General features: G+C 40.9%; 2 protein-coding genes across 9 annotated transcripts in view; both read right to left on the bottom strand.

Annotated features, from left to right (window-relative positions):
• Positions 1 to 84: 84 nt before the first annotated feature.
• Positions 85 to 19307, bottom strand: part of LOC138182703 (chromatin complexes subunit BAP18) — a 45961-nt gene continuing 26738 nt past the window's right edge. The window contains exons 1-5 of one of the 4 annotated variants that reach the window (XM_069118793.1): positions 1973 to 2277; positions 1557 to 1752; positions 1135 to 1226; positions 507 to 605; positions 85 to 412 (exon numbers count right to left, since the gene is read on the bottom strand). In XM_069118793.1, coding sequence (XP_068974894.1) covers positions 139 to 412; positions 507 to 605; positions 1135 to 1226; positions 1557 to 1574 — 483 coding nt within the window. In that variant the 5' untranslated portion in view covers positions 1575 to 1752; positions 1973 to 2277 and the 3' untranslated portion in view covers positions 85 to 138. Of the gene's footprint in view, positions 413 to 506; positions 606 to 1134; positions 1227 to 1397; positions 1537 to 1556; positions 1753 to 1972; positions 2278 to 19307 lie in introns of those variants that run through there. The other 3 variants (XM_069118792.1, XM_069118791.1, XM_069118794.1) reach the window with 3 other exon arrangements.
• The window catches only part of LOC138182702 (probable RNA methyltransferase CG11342), a 44953-nt gene continuing 27939 nt past the window's right edge, over positions 2294 to 19307 (bottom strand). For 2 of the 5 annotated variants that reach the window (XM_069118786.1, XM_069118788.1), the window contains exons 2-3: positions 3652 to 3868; positions 2294 to 3119 (exon numbers count right to left, since the gene is read on the bottom strand). In XM_069118786.1, coding sequence (XP_068974887.1) covers positions 2565 to 3119; positions 3652 to 3858 — 762 coding nt within the window. In that variant the 5' untranslated portion in view covers positions 3859 to 3868 and the 3' untranslated portion in view covers positions 2294 to 2564. Of the gene's footprint in view, positions 3120 to 3651; positions 3869 to 4884; positions 5029 to 7995; positions 8036 to 10975; positions 11557 to 19307 lie in introns of those variants that run through there. The other 3 variants (XM_069118785.1, XM_069118789.1, XM_069118790.1) reach the window with 3 other exon arrangements.

The raw sequence follows: 19307 nt of genomic DNA, 5'->3' as shown, positions 1-19307 counted from the left end.
TTATTGAAGGTACATATTTGTTACTTAACGTTAAGCGCGTATATTATATGAAAATTATCTTATTACATAATTAATTAATTATCTTATTTGGAAATCGAGATAAAAAAGATTGCATATGGAAAGGTTAACTTCGGCTTATTAAGAAGCAACTTCTTCCGTCGCACCTTCGAACTCGAGCTTTACTTGACACTCCTCTGGTAGTCCCTCAACATCCACTTCCGATTCCGGTGCATTTAACATGTTCAACGTGACTTCAGACGATTTTCCCATTAATCCTTGATTTCCTGTTTGTTGCTTCGATACTTGTTGAACTGCCGATTGTTGCGTTGACTGTTGAGAAAGCATTTGTTGTCTGATCGGCACGCCAGCTTCCTCAAAAGCTTTCTTCTTTAGCGTTGTCCGAATTTGAGAGCTAGAACGTCGAAACGACCGGTTAATTTTGGGTCGAGACTGACGCATAGAAATTGAGGAACAACCGTGGGCTCGATGCAGCCTTATTCACTTACACCGTTCGTCCCTTGATGTGTTCACTTATTTTGTTCAAGTCTTCACTGAAGGTCTTTACCGAGTGACGGAGCATCTCAATTTCCTCGTCAGTCCATTTACTACAGATTAAGCGACACAACGAGTTATGTAAAAATACAGCCAGCCATCTTTTTTATGGTAAAGCGATAGTGATGCAAAGTATTTGATTATTTAATTCCCAACTACACTTGTAAGCGTAAAATCTACAATACCTTTTTTATCCACGTGCATTGACAATTTGTAAAACGTATTAAAGGGAATACGAACGTAAACAATATTTAAGTTATCTTTATGTAACGTAGGTTAAATATAACATAAGAGAAGTTAATAATACCTTGGTGTATTTTTTAATCGCAACGAATGATAACGTTATAGCAATAAAAATTTTCAAACTCAAAGGATGTACGCTAATATAGTACTTGAACAAAGCTGTAGATGCACAGTATTACGTTTCTGATTGGTTAATACTTAAATACGTGAAACCACGTGACATTCTCCCGCGTTTCTCTAGAGTACATAGTTTCATATAAACTTAAGCGAAAGCATTAGACGCGCATTGCCGCTACTTATGACAAAAGGCGATAATACATGTGTGTTTTATTTAATTACCCTGCTGGTGAGTCGGTCGTAGGGTGTAATTGCATCGTTAATTCTCCCAACTTGTTAAATGCTGCTCCGGCTGCGGTGAAAATTTCACCAACCTAAAACAGATAACGTTTAAAATGTTGATTAATTTGTCAGACATATGATTAATAGCGATATATTTATTTTTTTAGGAATTTTCATCGAGGAACACAACTTATACTCGTCTATCAAACAATTTTATCGAAAAAAGAATAAAAGAAAAATGTTAGAAGCACTCATAACCTAACCTTGTGTCCGCTTACAGACTCCATTGCTAGAGTACTCGAGGATAAAAGCACGTGACTCACGTAGAAAAAGGAAGACGAGCGGTGGGGAGGAACGACCATTAAGTATTATATGGCGGGAAACTGCCTAAAATCGGCGACAATGGTTGCTTTTTTGCTTACCTTGCTCGCAGAATTCATGTCAGTTTGTTGTTATGCTGGTACTTCACCATCAGCGGAACAAACATTCGTACGGTATTGCCATCTCGCGTCGTTCTCAGAATCCTTCCCTTTAAACAATTATAACCTCAACTTGTTTCGACTGCTTATCCTTTCTGCCCCTTTTTCTCATCAAACTAACGAAGATCGTTGCCTTTAACTGAAATAATCATGTCGATTCTCCTATTACACAGGAACTAATTACGAAAACATAATATAGTAATTTCCATATTTATAATGCACGGATTCACGTAGTACTGAAATATTTCGATATTCGCGTGATTACTTATCATTCGTCATTACAGTGGTGGACTATACTATACTTTTACTATACTTTTACTATATTGTTGGAATAAAACTGACTTTTCGAATTAACTTACCGATATGTATACATATCGCTGATTCATTTTGATTTATAAATATAAAATACAACAATGTGTATGAAAATAATGAGACTTATTTAATAAATTACGTTTAATCGTACAGAATAGAAAATAATAGAAAATAGGATGGGTATATGTGAAAGAAAATTTCCCAAATATTAGATCTTTGCTTTCCAAATATATCGTCTGCATATCTCAAAGGTGGCTGTTATTTATAATAAAAAAAAAAAAAGAATACGATATATCCTACTGTCCAGTGCAAGGCAAAAGAATCTTCCAAATTTCAGACTCTTCTTCTGTAAATATAACACCACACTGTTTATAACAAAGAAAATATTAAATATCTCGCATATTTATAAATATATTTAAGCAGCGTGATATAATAATAAAATATATTTAAAAAACAGTTACTGGACCTATGACAGAGAGAGAGAGAGAGAGAGAGAGAGAGAGAGACTTAAAGCCATCAAAAATTATTTCAACCATCGTATTTTAATATTTCCAATCGCATTTGCATAAGAAAAAATCGTCGTTCGGTCGTTTCACTTCAATTAACATATGGAATCTCGTCGATCTTGGAAGCGATAGCTCACATCCTTTCATAAATTAATAGTCTCCGTTTCCACTCATTGTTCTCGGTAACCGTGACTCTTCGAAAATTGCAAAATTCAGTCAATATGCGTTCAATATGCGCTACTGGATCGCCAGTGAGTTTCAACGTCTTCAATAATGGAAAATCTTCACCCTTTGATCGTCTGAGCCTTCTCGACGCGTTTCTATAACATTTCCAAAGCTGAGGTTCTATCACGATCATGTTTGTGATCGAACAAGCCTTTTGCAAAAATTCCATCAGTCCTTCGTCCCCATGATTCAAGTGGATCCACATCGTAACGGAGAAACAGAACACAACGTCGAAGCGCGACTTTTCCAATCGACGAAGATGCTTGTCCAGTGTCCCGTTACGATCCTCGATCAAAAAATCGAGACACTCAAAAACGATACGATTCGGCCGTGGATTGCGTTCCCGTGCCCGTTCGATTAAGATGGGATCGAGGTCTATGCCGAGCAAACAAATCTCCTTCGGTAGATCTTGATCGGTAGATAAGGTTTTCTCGAGGAAGTTGTGCAACGCGAATGTTAAATCCTGAAACCATTAATACGATTTGTGATTTTTACGCTCGTTCTCTGGCCAAGAAACCTCTTCTATGGCCCCATATCGTTTTGTGAATCGATTTTGTAGCACTAAATTACTAATGCGACCGAAGTACGTTTGTTCAATGGAATTTTGAGAATTTTCCAATCGAACGAATATTCCTTTGGATATATGATTTTTAGTAAGAATTTTTTAAACAAAGAATCGTTTCCATTGATACGTATTATACTTTGATCACGGATTATTTGTTCGCTGCAAATATTACCTAAATTAATTGCTCTTGTTAAGAAGGCTAAGGTATAACGTATAATTATCCGATATAAAAATGAAATACTAGTTATTCACAATATTTTTTCTACAATTTTTCCTAAAAAGCATAGGGCCGGAAGGATTTCAGGAAGAAACTATGTTGCGAGCGATATTCGAAAAGGTATAACACCGTCTAAATTTAGGCGCTTGTCGTTTGTAACTTCGGATCACGGTCGACTCGTCCTATTTCGTCTGACAGCTGTTTCAGCCTTACCCCCGCGTTACAGCCAACGTCTAGGCCTACGTATTTCCGGTCCGGATGGGTCGAGTGCCACACGCCACACGGAAGTTGTCGCACGCGCTCTTCCGCAGGATGGAATTGGTAATAATTCATGAAGTTGCCGTGCCTGCTAGCGCCCGGATCCGCCTTATCCTCCCTTCTTTCCTTATTTTCCGGAGATCGCGCTTCATTCTCCGACATTTTCCGAAATCTAAAGCAATTAACAATTAAACACCATAATCTACTTTAAACGCGCGTTGCTTAGAAATATGTCAAAAGATATTCGATAAAACAGCATAATGTTCTGCTTGTTTCGTACGGATTAAAAAACGGGAAGCGTACCGTGTCGTATGTATTTTTGTCGTTAACGAGTTACCAAGAAGCCTAGAAAATGTTATCTTATCACAGGTAATATACGGTTCAGAAGGACCTTCGATGTTTTAATATATCACTTTTGCATGTATTTCGGTAATAATCTTCGATGTTTTTAGATAAAACGCGTCTATGACGTTTTTATGTACTAATTAGCCAACATCGGATAGATTCACCTTTAACGAAAGACGTTGTCATACGTAAAAAAAAAGTTAGAAGAGAGCCTGAAAATTTATTCGAAAGGAGACTTGTAAAAAGTTAACAACGAGAAAGAAGATGTAGTTCTTTTTTGTCGTTATACGCTTCGTATACGCACGTATATATATTCGTATGTATGTATCAAGCGTTAACTATGTTGTTCGGATATAGTTGCATAAGAATAGCACTCTTTGACGAACATTTTTCAAGAAAGGTAGATTCTTTTCAAACATCGGTATAACGCACGATCTTGCGTGTATAAGAAGAGAAGTATGTTGAGAAGTATCGCTACTGTAATATTTCACGGATATTTCTACTTTTATTTGGATCAAGCTTCAAGAGGACAGAGTAGAAGTAGAAACGCAGTAAGATAATAAAACGCGATGGTAGACCGATCATCGGTTTCTATCGAAACTTCATCGTCCGTGCGATTAGATCGACGAACGAAAGAGGAGGACGAGCATGTTTAGTTCGTAATAACGATCTTAGCACGTAATACCGTCTGGACGGTGGTTTCGCAATGCTTGGCGAGCATCGGTTAAAAACAATGCACAAGTAACCGCAAGACGGTCGTAAATACGTGATAAAGAGTGATAACGAAGAAGGAATGGGGGTCAGAGGCGTCGTAAGAGCGGAAGGATCGAAGAGATAATTCACCGGTGTCCACGACCCAAATAAATGCAGCCTTCGATCGTTGTGCTCGTGCTCGTGCTCGTGCTCGTGCTCTCGGCCACGAGGAAGGTCTGAGAAATCGATGATACATTGTCTTGCCATTCGCGGAGAAACTCACTTTCCCGACGGTGTTACTTGCAATATTTTTTGGATCGGTGTCTCGCTGTTGTAGATTTAAAGGAGATGTTTCTTCCTTCGACTATTACCTGTAAATTTCTTTGTCGTGATTTTATAATTTACCAAAAACATACGTATCGTGACACGTATTACAAAGATACAGTTTAACGATAGATGCCAAAGAAATCTAATTCTTTGTCGTTGCTGCTTGAAATACGTTAAAAAATTCTTCGAAGGACAATTTCGGGAGAAGCGAACAGAGAAATATAAAGTAACGTAAAGCAATTAAAATTATACGATGAATAATTCTAATGTTACAAGTAACCTACGTATCTGTGTACACGATGTTCGTCGCATCTTACTTTTTATTACTTTTCGTGCCCCTTACGAAATATCTTCTTGCGGACGTCATCTTTGTCTACGTAAAGTACGATCGGATCCTCGTACTAAATCGAAAGCTAAAAACGCTTTCTATATCGAGCGACTATAACTGTACAAATTTCGTGACACGTTGTACAAGAGGAATTCCCGAGTAGTTAGTTTCCAGAGATTTCGGATGAACCAGGGTTGACCATAAAATCCACAAAGATCGAGTAACCGATGCGTCGGCTGGACGAGCAGCACGAGCCCTGCTTCTTTCTGTTATTACTTCTGTTACTCGCTCTCTCTCGCTCTCTCTCTCTCTCTCTCCCTGACTCGCAGTCGGTAGCCAGCGCCATAAGGTAATCGACAAAGATAGGAAAGAGACAGAAGTAGGAAGAAGAAGAAGAAGAAGAAGAAGAAGAGGGAAAGATAAAAGCAGGAACGGAATAACTTGCAGAGGCAGGTGTTAGATGCATACGCGCACCGGTGCGGTCCAAGAACACGACGTCCATTCTCTACGGATCATGGGCCTGGTCGCGGCAATTTCCTCTTTCTTCGGCTATGGCAGATGTGCCTGCAGACCGGTGCAAAGGCACGCGGTACGAGATAACCAAGATTATACGATGGATACCTTAGACCTTAGAGCAGGCAAGCTGCCAGGGAGTATCGAGTCCCGTGCACGTAGGCCACGTTTTTTCTGCCTACCCAGACAGGCCGCATTGGCCACCAAATATCGAAGTGTACGTACACGCGTACGTATTTCACGCGAACACCGGAGTAGAATTTCTTGGGATCGAAGAATGAGAAAATGCCTCGTTTCAGCGTCGTCGTCTCGGTTTCGTCTCGTTTTCTGCAACGCGGCGATCGAGCGACGATACTTTCTATGTAACTTTCTACGTACGTTCCTTCGGGTATCGTATAAGAATACGATATTCCAAGTAAGTAGCCAGCTGGTATTTCTATTTTCTAAAACCGGATACTTTTTGGGTTTTGTAAAACGCGAGAACGTTTGTACGAGAAACGTTACCCTTTCGTCGATATTTCGCGAAAATTTGGCACCTCGTGCAACAAAAAGGAAGGTGGCTTCTTCCGACCGTATTCTCGGCATATTTCCATTTAAAAAGACACGTGGCCTCGGATGATCGACGAATACCTTACGAGGAACAGGCTGCCGCAACTCGTATCGCGTCTCGCCTTTTTCCTTCGACTCGTTGCTTAACGCGCAGAACGCGTAATAATACGCGCTGCTAACGAATTGGAAAATTACTTGGGGTATGCAGAACTCGGATTAACCCTCTCGTTTACTCGCTAGCAGGAAAGATCGGAGCCGATCGCACCTTTTCTCTCGAATCCGAAACGTAGAAAATAATAATAGGAAAAGTAGAACGTTAAGTTCTTCTAACAACGTTAAGTGTTTTGTCGTCCGGTTTGATCTAATCGAATGATCGATGTTTTTTCGGAATAGAAGCGGAATACGACAAATCGTATCGACGATGATCGTAGAATCGATAACACGAGATAAAGAACGCGTTCAAAGGTAAAACAGAAGAAACAGAAAAATGGCACGATCCCCGCTGAAAGGAATACGCTACTAAAAAATACAATAGCGATCGGTATCCGTGAAAATCGTCAAAGTACTTGAACTTTTACCGTTCTTTCGCTTCGAAAATATAATATCGATCGCTCTTTCCAGATCTGAGAATTATTTCCCCTTGTTATTATTCTGATTTACATATGTACGATGGCTACCCTTCTTGACTTTTCGTATTTTCGATATAAACAGATTATTTGGTGACGGTATGGCTAACATTTACTCGCGTAACGTTCAATAGCGCGCTATATTTTACATAGTAAGGAAATGAAACGACGCTTACGAAATGCGAACACACGATCGTTTAACTGGCACGTTAAGAAACGTTAGAAAGGGTTAACGAGTGTATAGTCGATGGAACGTACTCGGAAACGCTTTAAATCTCGCTCCGTCGAAATCTTTTATCGAAAGCTTCGAACGTCGAGTCCTCTTCGTCTCTCGCTCGATAATTTACGAAGAAGCCGAGAAAGACAGTTCGAAATTGACATGGAACGGCACCGAACGAGGCTCCGAATTCTCGTGTTTTCAAAAATGTCCCGACCGATTCCCTTCGATCCTCGAAACACACCGATTTCACCCTCTAGTTCTATATCTGCCTCTGTAGCGAATCTCTTTCACCGTATCTCTTTCACCGTACAATTTTAATCGATCGTTTCGACCGTTTAGTTTTGAAATTATGCTATCGCTGATCGTAAGCATCGTGCAAAACCTGTAATTCTTACGAAAGCCGCAAAGTACATGAATTTATACCGGTTAGTTACCCTATCCCGTCTCTAAGTAACTCGTAGTCCGTACTTCGTAGCAGGTTAACACACGATCCAAAGGATTTGGCAACACACCATAGCCGGTTGGAGGCGATTTGGCAATTCGTACAGAAGCCAAACGTGCTCGTGACACGGCCGCGTTCGATATTTGCCAATACCCATCTACTTCGTGTCTCTGGACAATTTCTAGCGAGTCGAAACGCGGCACGTTGTTCTCGATGCATCGTTTCGTTTCTTGAGAAAATGTCATCGCCGTCTTACCTTTCCGCGAATAACGAGACAGGAGGTGCACATTCTCGTTAGCGTTGCTGATCCGACGAAGCGAGACCTTTTTTTTCGTTCGTTCTATACGCGATTCTCGTACGTTGTATCGGCGACGCGTTTTTACGAGAATAGAGTTACGAGTGTTCGTTGTTGCAACGATGTTCCGTAAAGAGAGACGATCGCTCTTCCGAATTCGAACGTTATCCATAGATGTACAGGCGTATTTAGAATTGCGTCTGACGTTTCCGTCATAAAGCCTCTCAACATCGAATATACACGACTCGCGTGACAAACTTCCTCTTCGATCTAACGATACCAACGATACAATTATACCTGATAGGTACGAGACGAACGTAAGAAGGTAAATTCACGCGTATCGTATTTATTTTGGACGATCGCTCGTTACATCGGACGATATTAGTCCACACGATCGCTATTAAATTATCGTTGAAACATTTCTCCGTATTTCAGCAGGGATTCGTAAAATTTCAAACTGTCGTGCTTTCGAGACGCGCAACTCCCGAAATGTGAATAAACAGGCTAGTTTTCAGCTACGAAGGACAACGAACCGAACGAACTCGTACGAACTCGTCGGTTCTATCGGACGATGCACGGTCGATGCTGTTAGTCATCGTTCGTTACCGTCATCTTTGATACCGAAGCGAGGAACACCTCGAGACGTTCTAACACGTTGCGACATTCTTTGGCTTGTGCTCCTTGTACAGCGCGTCATTGTACTCAATGACAGAAGTAACGTAAACAGATACGTTAGTGCGTATAATTGGAACTCGCCGGCAAACTTAACGAGATAATTTGCGTGTAATTACGTCGAAGCGTAGCGCGAGTTGGTTGTAGGAAATTTGAAATTAAAAATTCCCAACATATTTTTGAAAAATGATTGAAATTGGTAGAAAAGATTGGACTGCGGAAAGAGACGAGAAATTTGTAAGTAAAAGCTAATAACGAAAATAACACGTTCTAAATCGCCAAGTATTTTTATGTGCGCGTTGTATCGAACGTGAAATTGTATCTTGGTAATAAACTTTTCTACTTCCGTATATGATTATTTCCTTTTCGTACGATTCGACCGTAACTTTTACTATGTTTATTTAAAAAAAAAAACAGCATTCGTTACTTTTGATTTATCCTAGCATCGTATTCGAGAATCACATTGATAGTAGAGAACGTTTGGAAATAGCGATAAAATCGCTATCAACGCCATTGTGTAGTGACACTACTGTTCCAGTTCGTTTGACTGTTATATATATATATCGATGTTATATATATATGTTATATATATGACTCGATATATATATATATATATATATATATATATATATATATATATATATGTATATAGGGGCATTCGTATAGATCGATAAATCGTTAACTAGTTATTTTGGTCAAAAGATAGAGAAACATAATGACCGTGCGGCAAAAGAATAGATACGTATTTCTGTAATGGGATGGGATGGGCTGGGGATGACGAAGAATGGTTCGCGAGAGGGACAGCTGACGCCGGTGATCTCTCGTTTGATCGCTTTTCGTCGCTTTTCGTCGCTTGGCCCGAAATATCCGAAGAAAGCCCGTCGGCTTTCGAACCAGGTACGGTGAAACGTTGCCGGAAGTTGGGCGTAAAGCGATCCTCTCGCATCCGGCGAATCGAACGCCAGCGTTTTCTATGCCGAGGAAATCCGCTTTTCCCGGATTTTCCTATCGGACAGAACGAGCCAGCGATCTCTAAAGACGACAAAAGGAGCGGCGTTTTTAAGCCGCTGGAGATCGAAGCGAGAGAAAAGGGCTGGGGATGCGTGCACCGTGTTTGTCACCTTGAATGGAGGAGAAAATCGGTATCGAACGTCTCGTATACGGAAAGCACGTGTTCCAACCCATTTCCCAGGGATTCTCCGCAAACATGACTTCGTTCGTGTTCGAGTTGTACCGCTTTTACTACCGTCTTCTTCCCTCGGCAGTTTACCGTGCTGCGTTTGTCGCAAACGGGAGGGTCGGGCCTGATCGTTAATCCTCTACAAGTATAGGTCTGTTAAAGCGGATGTCCTTTCTCGGTACTCGTAAAACCGTAAAACGGAAGTTTCAGCGGAATAGAGATTTTCGTTGTATTTACTCGTAAACTTAACGTTTTACGGATCTTATTAAAAAAAAAAAAAAAGTTGTAAGGCTCGAGTGCGATTCCTTAGATTTTCCAGTCGCGTTTTGGCCGTTTCTTTTTTCTTTTTCCATTTAATCAAAGGAAACGAAATTAACGAATCTCCTCTTAGTTGCGCGAGAAACTTTTATCAAGGACGCTATTACGTCAGACTATCCCTTTATTAGCGATACGACAGGAATAATTTAAAAAACGTAACTCTTTGACCGCATATTTAATTACCGTACGTTCGATTAACTAGAACCAATTTCTTTTCTATTTCGAAATATCTCGTTTGTTTACAGTATTACATAGGTTGAAACGTGGTTGATCACCCGCAAGATCTAACCTAAATAACCCTAAAATAGGGTTAGTATCTCTATCGCGTCGCGTCGTCTTGAAACACGATTTACTCGATATTTTTGTGACGTTCGATCCACTACGATATACTTGATCTAAGGTGTTTCACTCGAGTCGAACATCTAAATTATTACAGCACTTGAAGATAAGGTGCTGCGATCCGATAATCAAAAATAAAAAAATTGCTTTGATCGCGTCTCAAAGATCGTTCCTCGATCGCTTCCATGCTTTGCGCATCGACGTCCGTTTTTCGTACGTATCGATCGACGCTGAGACAGGTTTAACGACCCGAGACGTCGAAACCTTGAAGCGACCTCGAAGAAGAGAAGCAGCGAGCTTGATTCGCGATAATGTAGATATAATAAATCAGTTTAATTTATTAGATCGAACGAGCACATTGCGCTAGGACGATAATGGGATCCCGATATCTGCTAGCTAGCTAGCTGTCAAAAAGTTCATGTAGAAAAATACCTTGTTTATCGAATCCTGTCGAATCACGATGTTTCCAGATCGGTACAATTCGTTCGGAACGGTGTAACCACACGATTCACGTTTCATCGAAGATCGCTCGAAAGTTTACCGTCGAATGACACAGCGTATCGCGACAACGAAGAAGAGAAAATAAATTTTTCCTTGATTTACCGCAGAGTTATATACTTTTGTGCAAAAGTACGTTGATACGGATAACGAAAATTCCGAACGTAATAAATAAGCTGATAGAATTAGTTGATTTATTACTTATTATGACGTTATCCGATTTAAACTTATTTTTTTCTTCGAGATCGCTTCAAGGTCAGGATATCGTAGATCGCCGAATTTTGTTTGACGAGGACTACAACATCGTTGCATCGTAGAAAACATGTCAGTACGCGAAAGAGAAAAAAAAAAGGAAATGTCGATGACCTTGGAATAATCTTAAGATAACCTTGGCAAGGTCGTTTTCTATCACCATTAAATATACGCGTTGAAACCGTTTAAATTCCTCTTACAATTATTTATTTATTTATTTTTTCTTTTCTTATCTTGCGCAGCGGCAGAAACGATTTAGACGTTGGATTTAAGCGGAACATCCTGTTGCACGTTCGACGATACGCATATACTTAACATATTCAAATCAAAGTATCGAACATTCAGCGTCCAACCACTATTTTTTACAGTTGTACGCGGTTTCCTCGGCGAAAAGACGTACCTGTTTAACGAAACTTTTTAACTCGACTCTTTTTCTCGCGAATGTCTCGATATCGAATAAACGTTGACGACGTAAGAATACGTTTGCATCGAAAATTACTGCACGGGACGCGCTTCTCCAAACGTTCGAACGTAAGATCGTTAAGAGAGTAAGCGTTGTTGGCTGGGGTAATACGATATATCGTAGGATTACGGCGGAAGCTCGTCTTATAAGCGACACTGTCATATCCGGAATAAGAGCTGAGGAATTCTAATTCGACCGAGCTGGATACGATTGAAATCTGTTTGTTCAGCCGCTCCTACCATCCTTACGCTCGTTATCGGCTATTGTACGGTGAATCCGGATGTAACGTGGATTCCTCCGTAATGCGGATCGGTAGGACGCGACGAAAAAATCGCGACGCTACCTATCCATAGAACGCGACCAACCATTCTAACGTAACGCGTTACGTAGAAATACAGTTTTCCATGTTACTTCGAAAACGTGGTTCTTACGTATCTGCTAGCAGGTACGTACAAGGAGGCCGATATACCTATAAAAGGTATACACCTGAACTATTATAACCCATGTAGTCTGTATATGGCGGAACGCCCGCACGTTGTACTTACCGTACTATTTATAACTCGACGTGCATACACGTATATGTAGATGCATGCCTCTTAGCATGGTAAAATAGGCACGGTCGTCGAAAACGCGAGAATATCGTCGCGTAATTAGGTCGCTTATCGTTTCCTGGTGACACGAGGTGCGTCGTCGTAATCTGACGCAATTTGTCGCGAAATCGATAACACCGACGTTTCCCGATTTATTGTTCGTTAGCACGCGATCGAAGTATACGCGCGGACATAGCACAAGGATCGAGATCAGCCGAATTTTACTACACCTACTAGCGTTATTTCGATCGAAACAACGTAGGGTTCTTCTTCCATCGATAAGCAGAATGATCTTCGATCGTTTCTTCTTGCGACTTCGTCGAAATTAGGGAACGTATCGAGACGCTGAAATCTTTTTTCCAATTTCAAATGTTATTGCGTACCGTTATAGTTGCTGGCGTATCTTTATGGATTATTATCGCGTCTAGTCTGACGATTGTGGTCGTGCGATCGTCAGTTCGTTACCAGAGACGAACGGTACTTCGTTAAGAGGCGTGTGTTGCACGAAAGTAGGTACATGTGTGTCTGGCGCTACGTCCAACCGTCGCATACGTATGACGGTATGTGCCAAGCGCCGTATCGAAAAGATCGAGAAACTACGTTATACGTTTGCGTATATATAGTATGTAGTTTGCGACGGTGAATTTCGAATAAGGAAGCGGTACTCAGTATCGTTGCTGTACTCGATGAAACGAAGAGAAGATACCGGTGAGTGATAATCTCGTTTTACTTTTATTAGCTCGCGGTGGTCCTTCGACGTTCGTTATCGAATGGACACGTATGGAAAATATATCGTCGAAGGTACCGGATAATCTACCTGTTCGCACAGATATACGTAGATCGGTACATCGCTGGAGATTATCGAACTCGGCGAACGGCCAGTTACCCAGAGACACGTAAGCGCGACATTCGTTAAAACGTTCTTAAGAACTAAAGTAAATTTTCTCGTACAGGATTGGTATCTCGCCTGCCTGTACTCCGGTTAACTCGTGGTGCGCGACGCGCTACCTATCAACGTCGAGGATCGCGATATGCCTCTAAAGCGTACCTCGAGTCGCTTCGATTACGCACTTGTGGTAAATCCGTTCGTAAATATGGAATCTTGAACTTCTCGAGTTTTTAACGCGTTACGATACGATACACATAGTACAGATACGTATAACGGAATTGTATCTTCGAAGTATCTGACGCAATATAATTTGAAGATCGAAAGCGCGAAGATCGAAGACGAGATCGATCTATGTTGGATCACGCGCGACTCAAAATCGAGATACAAACGATAATGGCCGGATGTAGCTTCGCGTGAAAATCGTAGCCGACGTTCGACCGTCGAAATAGCTGGAAAAGCATGGATGGCATCCGTCGGTGTCATTTTCATCGTGCTCGATGTTACGGTCGATGCCATCGATACGTAGCGTCAGTGAGAAACGACTGGCTGACGAAAAAGCAATCCTGTCGAAACGTAGGACGCGTCTAATAAATCTTGTAAACGTAGGAACGAAGAATTTGGCGAATGCTCTCGAGGCTCTGTGCGTATCGCGAAGGATATCGTTTGAGAAAACCAATAGTTTTCATTCGCGTTTGAATCAGGCGAAAGACAAACGATTCGATTCGGCTGGATTTTGATACCGTTTCGCGCAACTGTCAAAGCTTTTCATGTCATAGACACACGTGGTTGTAACGAAACGCTTATCGCTCGTTTTGTATACGCGATACGAATTGCGGTAACGAGGATGCACTCTAGTGCCCCGGTTTCTAGAACATTTCCGTTTCCGCGTCAGCGATTTTAATAGAACTTGGGAGAGCGTTTCTCGTTTAAGAAACATAGTTGCAGTCATCGAGACGCCGCTACAGATACGTAAGACCATTGCACTCTCTGTTTTCACGATCGTCGTATTCCGTGAAAAGGAAAAATGCTACGGTAACGTCTGCTTCTCGATAACATCTGTGACATCGCTTACATGCGTGTTCTACGTATACTCTCGCTATAGCGAAGCGCAACTCGTTAATTTATCTTAGTAGCATCAACGATAGAACTTGGATCTTTGCATGAAAATCGTACGTTTATTCGCCAAAGAATTTGAATAGATTTTAATGCGATATCATTTTCCGAATTTGTCGAAGTTCGCGTTTGTTGAAATTGACTGGAAATGTTTATTTATCGTTCGAAGAAAGAAAGAGAGAGAAACGATTCTATGACGTAGAAACGTATCAATTAAACACGTAATTAACATATAATATTAAGCGTTGAGCGCAAAAGAGAAACGCGACTATTTGCGTAATGAAAAATGCATAGTTTTAACGGGTGAACATAACGGCAAACATAACTACACGTATATTCGTCTTCTTCCTTCGTACGTACGTTCGATGATCGATCGTAAATTCGTTATAGGATTCCCAACTTTTTTTGTAGCGGAATGAGTCGATGCGTCCGACATTCTTGAAACTGTTATTTTATCGTTTACGTTCATGCGAATTACATAACGCGCGATACTCGATGACAAAACGATGAGAAAAGAACCGCTATTTCTATTTTTCCGATTTCAATGGTTGATATTCCGAGGAGACGCTTTTCTTTAGAAACGCCTCGTTTAACTCGTAGCGAATTGAGAAATCGCCGCGTTACAATTAAAACTATATTCCATCTTGTTTCATATCGTTGATATAGAAAAAAGTATACGCGTATTTTACGAATCTTCTAGGAACACGCAGCTATCGAGCGTTCGACTATTTTTTTATCAATTTGTCATCGTAAACGTTCTATGCGTAATTTCGATCCCTTTAGCCGCGTATATTATCCCTTCGATGTGGTCGATAAATTTAAAAACGCGTTGTGTCTCGTTGTCGAACTTAACTCATTTTTTACGAAGCTACTAGATATCACGTAAGATCGGTCTATTGCTACATATATGATAATTGTCCTGAACGATATCGCGTCAGACCGTTGACTTCGATTTCCGTTAGATGAAACGGAAGAAAGCGTTTTTCCGAATAAAAAACGATTCGTTAGGTCTTTGCACGTAAAGTGGATATAATAGACGAAAGAGACGTAAAAAACGGGCAACTTAGAAAGTCACGGTGCAACGTCTGAAACCACACAATTGCAATTTCCGTAGATGTCGGCGGGTTGGTGAAACGTACGTTGCATCCGGTTTGTCTTTAATTCGTCGTTAAAAATCCCACGGTCCACAGGAAGAACGAGTAAAACTGGATCACGGATGAAAACACGTCAAGTTCTTCACCAGGGGAAAGAATACTTATAGTTGCTGGGAAGAAGAGGTACTAAAAGTCGACGCTGATGCAAAAGTTCGTACAAATATTAGGACGCCTAGCCGTTACGTTTGTGAAAAATTTCAAAAATATTTCAAACGGTATATCGGAAAGTTGACAGGATACGAAGGCGATAGTAAATTTGTAACAAAGTAGTTGGATAATAAATAAGACGAGCGAAAGGTATTCGATTTTTATTAAACGTTCCCAATACTTGCCAGTACCAACGAACGGCGACATACGCGGCGTACGTTGAAGCAAAAGTTGAAAATTACGAAGCTTTCCGCGAGATAAACTCGTTTCTTCAAAATTTCGATTTGGTATAAAAGCGTGGAAAGTCTGGCGAATAGTACGCAGATACCGAATACAGAGAATATCGAGTAACCTCCGTGATCAAGTCCGCCAAGTTTTCGAAAGTTTAAAACCTCTAAGATTTTTCCAGACTCGTGATAATTTCGAACTTTGAACGTACACGCGCGAATCGATCGAAATTTTCGCGATACGAGGAAATTTGGAATAAGGTGCTCGAGATAAACACGCGGCTGCGATTCGAAATTCTCTAAGAAAGAAACCTGCTCGTAATCGTAATCGGGTTTCTCGAACGTTTTTCGAACGAAGAGGTAACGACAGAAACGTCGCGATCTCGACAAATTACCCGCTCGGTTCGATTCTATCGAACAGAGATACACGGACTAGTATCTGTTGGATCGGCGGAAAAGATTCTCTCGCCGGCCTTCGAACACGATCGATAAATTCTCGTACGATTACGATTTCAAGGGGTTCGAGCGTGTAACTGGGTCATCCCAGCAAGGATACGTCGTGAATGCGATTTATCGAGTGCTCCGAGCCGCGAGGGAAACCTCGTTCGATGTCAAGTTCGACTATCGATTCTTTCGAATTCCGTGCCCTTGCAGATTTCATCTCTTACCGATCCAATTTACCCATTCCCTGTATTAATTACATCTTTACCCTGCATCCGTTTGTCCTCAAATTTTATTTCTTTCGTACGCTTTTGTTTGCAACAATACGTTCGTTAAGCGAAACGTCTGTGAAACGCAGATATTAAAAATATCAAGAACTTAAGGCAACAATTTTTATATCGTAAAAAATAAATTTGAAGGGTTCACTGCGAGATGGAAGATGAAAATGGCAGTCTGTTTATTTTAATTTAAAAGATAAGCAGAATATAAAATACTAATTATTCTATTCTTTTGCATATTACTAGCATTTTACAAGTTTTTTTCTTTTTTCTTCTTTTTTTTTTTTTTTTTTTGCTACTTAATACGATATTACAGGCTTACGTGGTTGATTGTAACAATTTTATGATTGCGAGACACTCGTAAATACGATATAAACGTAGGATTTACGAGACATAAATAAATAACGTTGAATAAATAACGACGAAATGGCCACCCAGCAATTATCATAAAATAAATTTATTCATCAACCGTAATTAGTTATGTCGTCAATACCATTATTTTCATACCGTTTAATTACATCAGCGAATTTATATAAAATACATTTAGCACGTTAAATCAGTGTATGATATACGACAAATATAGATCCGGTTAGGACACGCACTTGAAAAATGTTGAGAAAAATTACTGGTAAATGGAAAATTACCGATTGAATATGGATACTTTTTTGTACGGCTATTTTGTATAACTCGCATTTCGTTATAGTCCTGTATACGATCTGACCGTGGTGTAGAGACTAGAGTGGCGGGCGATTCCGTCGCAGCGAAAGGGTTACTTACCTAGTACTGCTCGACCGTTTCAAGAATTTATCGCCTTACGATACGTTTTCGTTTGCTCGTGAAAAATAAATTACGATCGAGCGCACCTGCTTATCCCGACGAGAGAAATGACAATTAACAGTCGTTCGAGATAGATACGTTGGCGATTTCGCAATGACAGGATACATTACGGACGATATGCCAACAGTGAGAGAGAGAGAGAAGCGCACCGTTTCAAGGGAAATAACGTTTTTAAAATCGGACCGAACGACTTGAGATTTCGGAAGAACGTCCTTCTTAAGAAGAGAAAAACCTCTCGCCGCATTTTCCTCTTCGAGACTGTAACAATGATCGAAGAAAGAAGCGACGTACATGGAAGGACGTACGAACGTTTGGTTCTTGGGCCAGAAGCGGCGAAAAAATCGCAAAACGCACGATACGTAGACACGTTTGCTGGAGAGATTTCGCTTCGTACGACTGCAGCAACGATCGCTAGCTTGGTGGCTCCGAACGATGAAGCAACGATTCGTTAGCTTACATTAGAAACGTAGGATCGGGCCGACCTCGAGATCGACGATATCGCAAAGTGCGCGGTTGCGCGGTCCTGACCGATCGAATCCGACGTGTCTGGGGACCGTCGAGCGAAGGTCTGTGCCGTGGAAAAAAGGTTGGATGATGCTTTTATCGCGCGGAATGGTGTGCCGATCCTTAGTTCTCTGCGGTTACGAAAGAACAAGCCGCTTCGTGAACTACGGGCCGGGGATTGGCTCGATTTGTTCACGTGCCACGGCGCGAGGCGACCGATTGAGAAACCACCGTGATAACGAGATCCATAAAATCCATCGTCTCTCTCGCCTTTGCCGCAAATTCTTCGCCTTCTCTCTGCCGCTGTTGTTCGAAAATGCAATCTCGTTGCCATCTAACGATCTACTTTTACGTCTTCTTCCAAATTTCCAACAAATTTTAAAACGGACGAGAAACCGTTAGTTACGCGAATGAATTAATTATTATTTATTCTACGATAAAATCGAACCGAGCATCGAGATTACGTTGAATAATACGAATTCTGGCGAGCGGAATGCACGCTAGCGTAAAACCCACGCAGCGCTGTTTCACAATAGTCAATGAGATATACATATAATATGATAGCAATTATTCATATTTTTGTTCTACTCGTCCGGTTGCATCAGCGTGTTGCAACAGAGCGAGTTCGTGCGAAACTCGCCTCGCCTCGTCTCCTTTCGTTCCATTTCGTCCCCCGTTTCTCAATGAACACGGCCAATATTTTTTCGTCTCGCGAAATTAATGACATTCAAGGTAAACGTGGTTCAGGGATCGATACCAAAAGTCCATTGCGCGTCGCTAACGCGTCCCCTCTTTTAACGACGACGCTTTGTTTGAACAAAAACGACGAACGGAAAATCGTTAATAAATAAAGCAAAGAAGTCCCACTCGTTTTGGAATTCGATCTCGAAATAGAATTTTCGCGCAAGGTTCTAGATCATGCGCTCGGTAAGTTGGTGGAAAATACGACGCGGTTACCTCTCGAAACTGCCGTATCGCCGATATCGAAAAATATATCGATACAAAATATATCGATACATCGTAAAGAGATACTTTTGGTAATAATTAAAGTGTTTCTTGTTTTTCGTTTATCGCCGATATTAAATATCACGATAATACTGTTAAAAATTGAACGAATCGACTATGTGTCCCAGTACGTTAGCCAATTGCGAGTCGTCGATTCGATCATTTTTAGAAGATAACGACGGAACTAAGACAATACCTGGATGATATCCTTAAATTGGTGTAGAACGACTTTTGCACGGTACCGTGCACGAGATAGTTTATAGTCGAGGACGATCGGAGGATCGAACGTCATCAATGACGCACGATTTACCAATCCTCGGTTTCTCTCTCTTTCTGGCCTTCGTTCGGCCAGGTAGAACCGGCCAG

Source organism: Bombus flavifrons, chromosome 8 (genome assembly GCF_040668555.2).
Source record: "Bombus flavifrons isolate JBK064 chromosome 8, iyBomFlav1_principal, whole genome shotgun sequence".
NCBI lineage: Eukaryota > Metazoa > Arthropoda > Insecta > Hymenoptera > Apidae > Bombus > Bombus flavifrons.
This window is presented reverse-complemented; position numbering and strand designations above follow the sequence as displayed.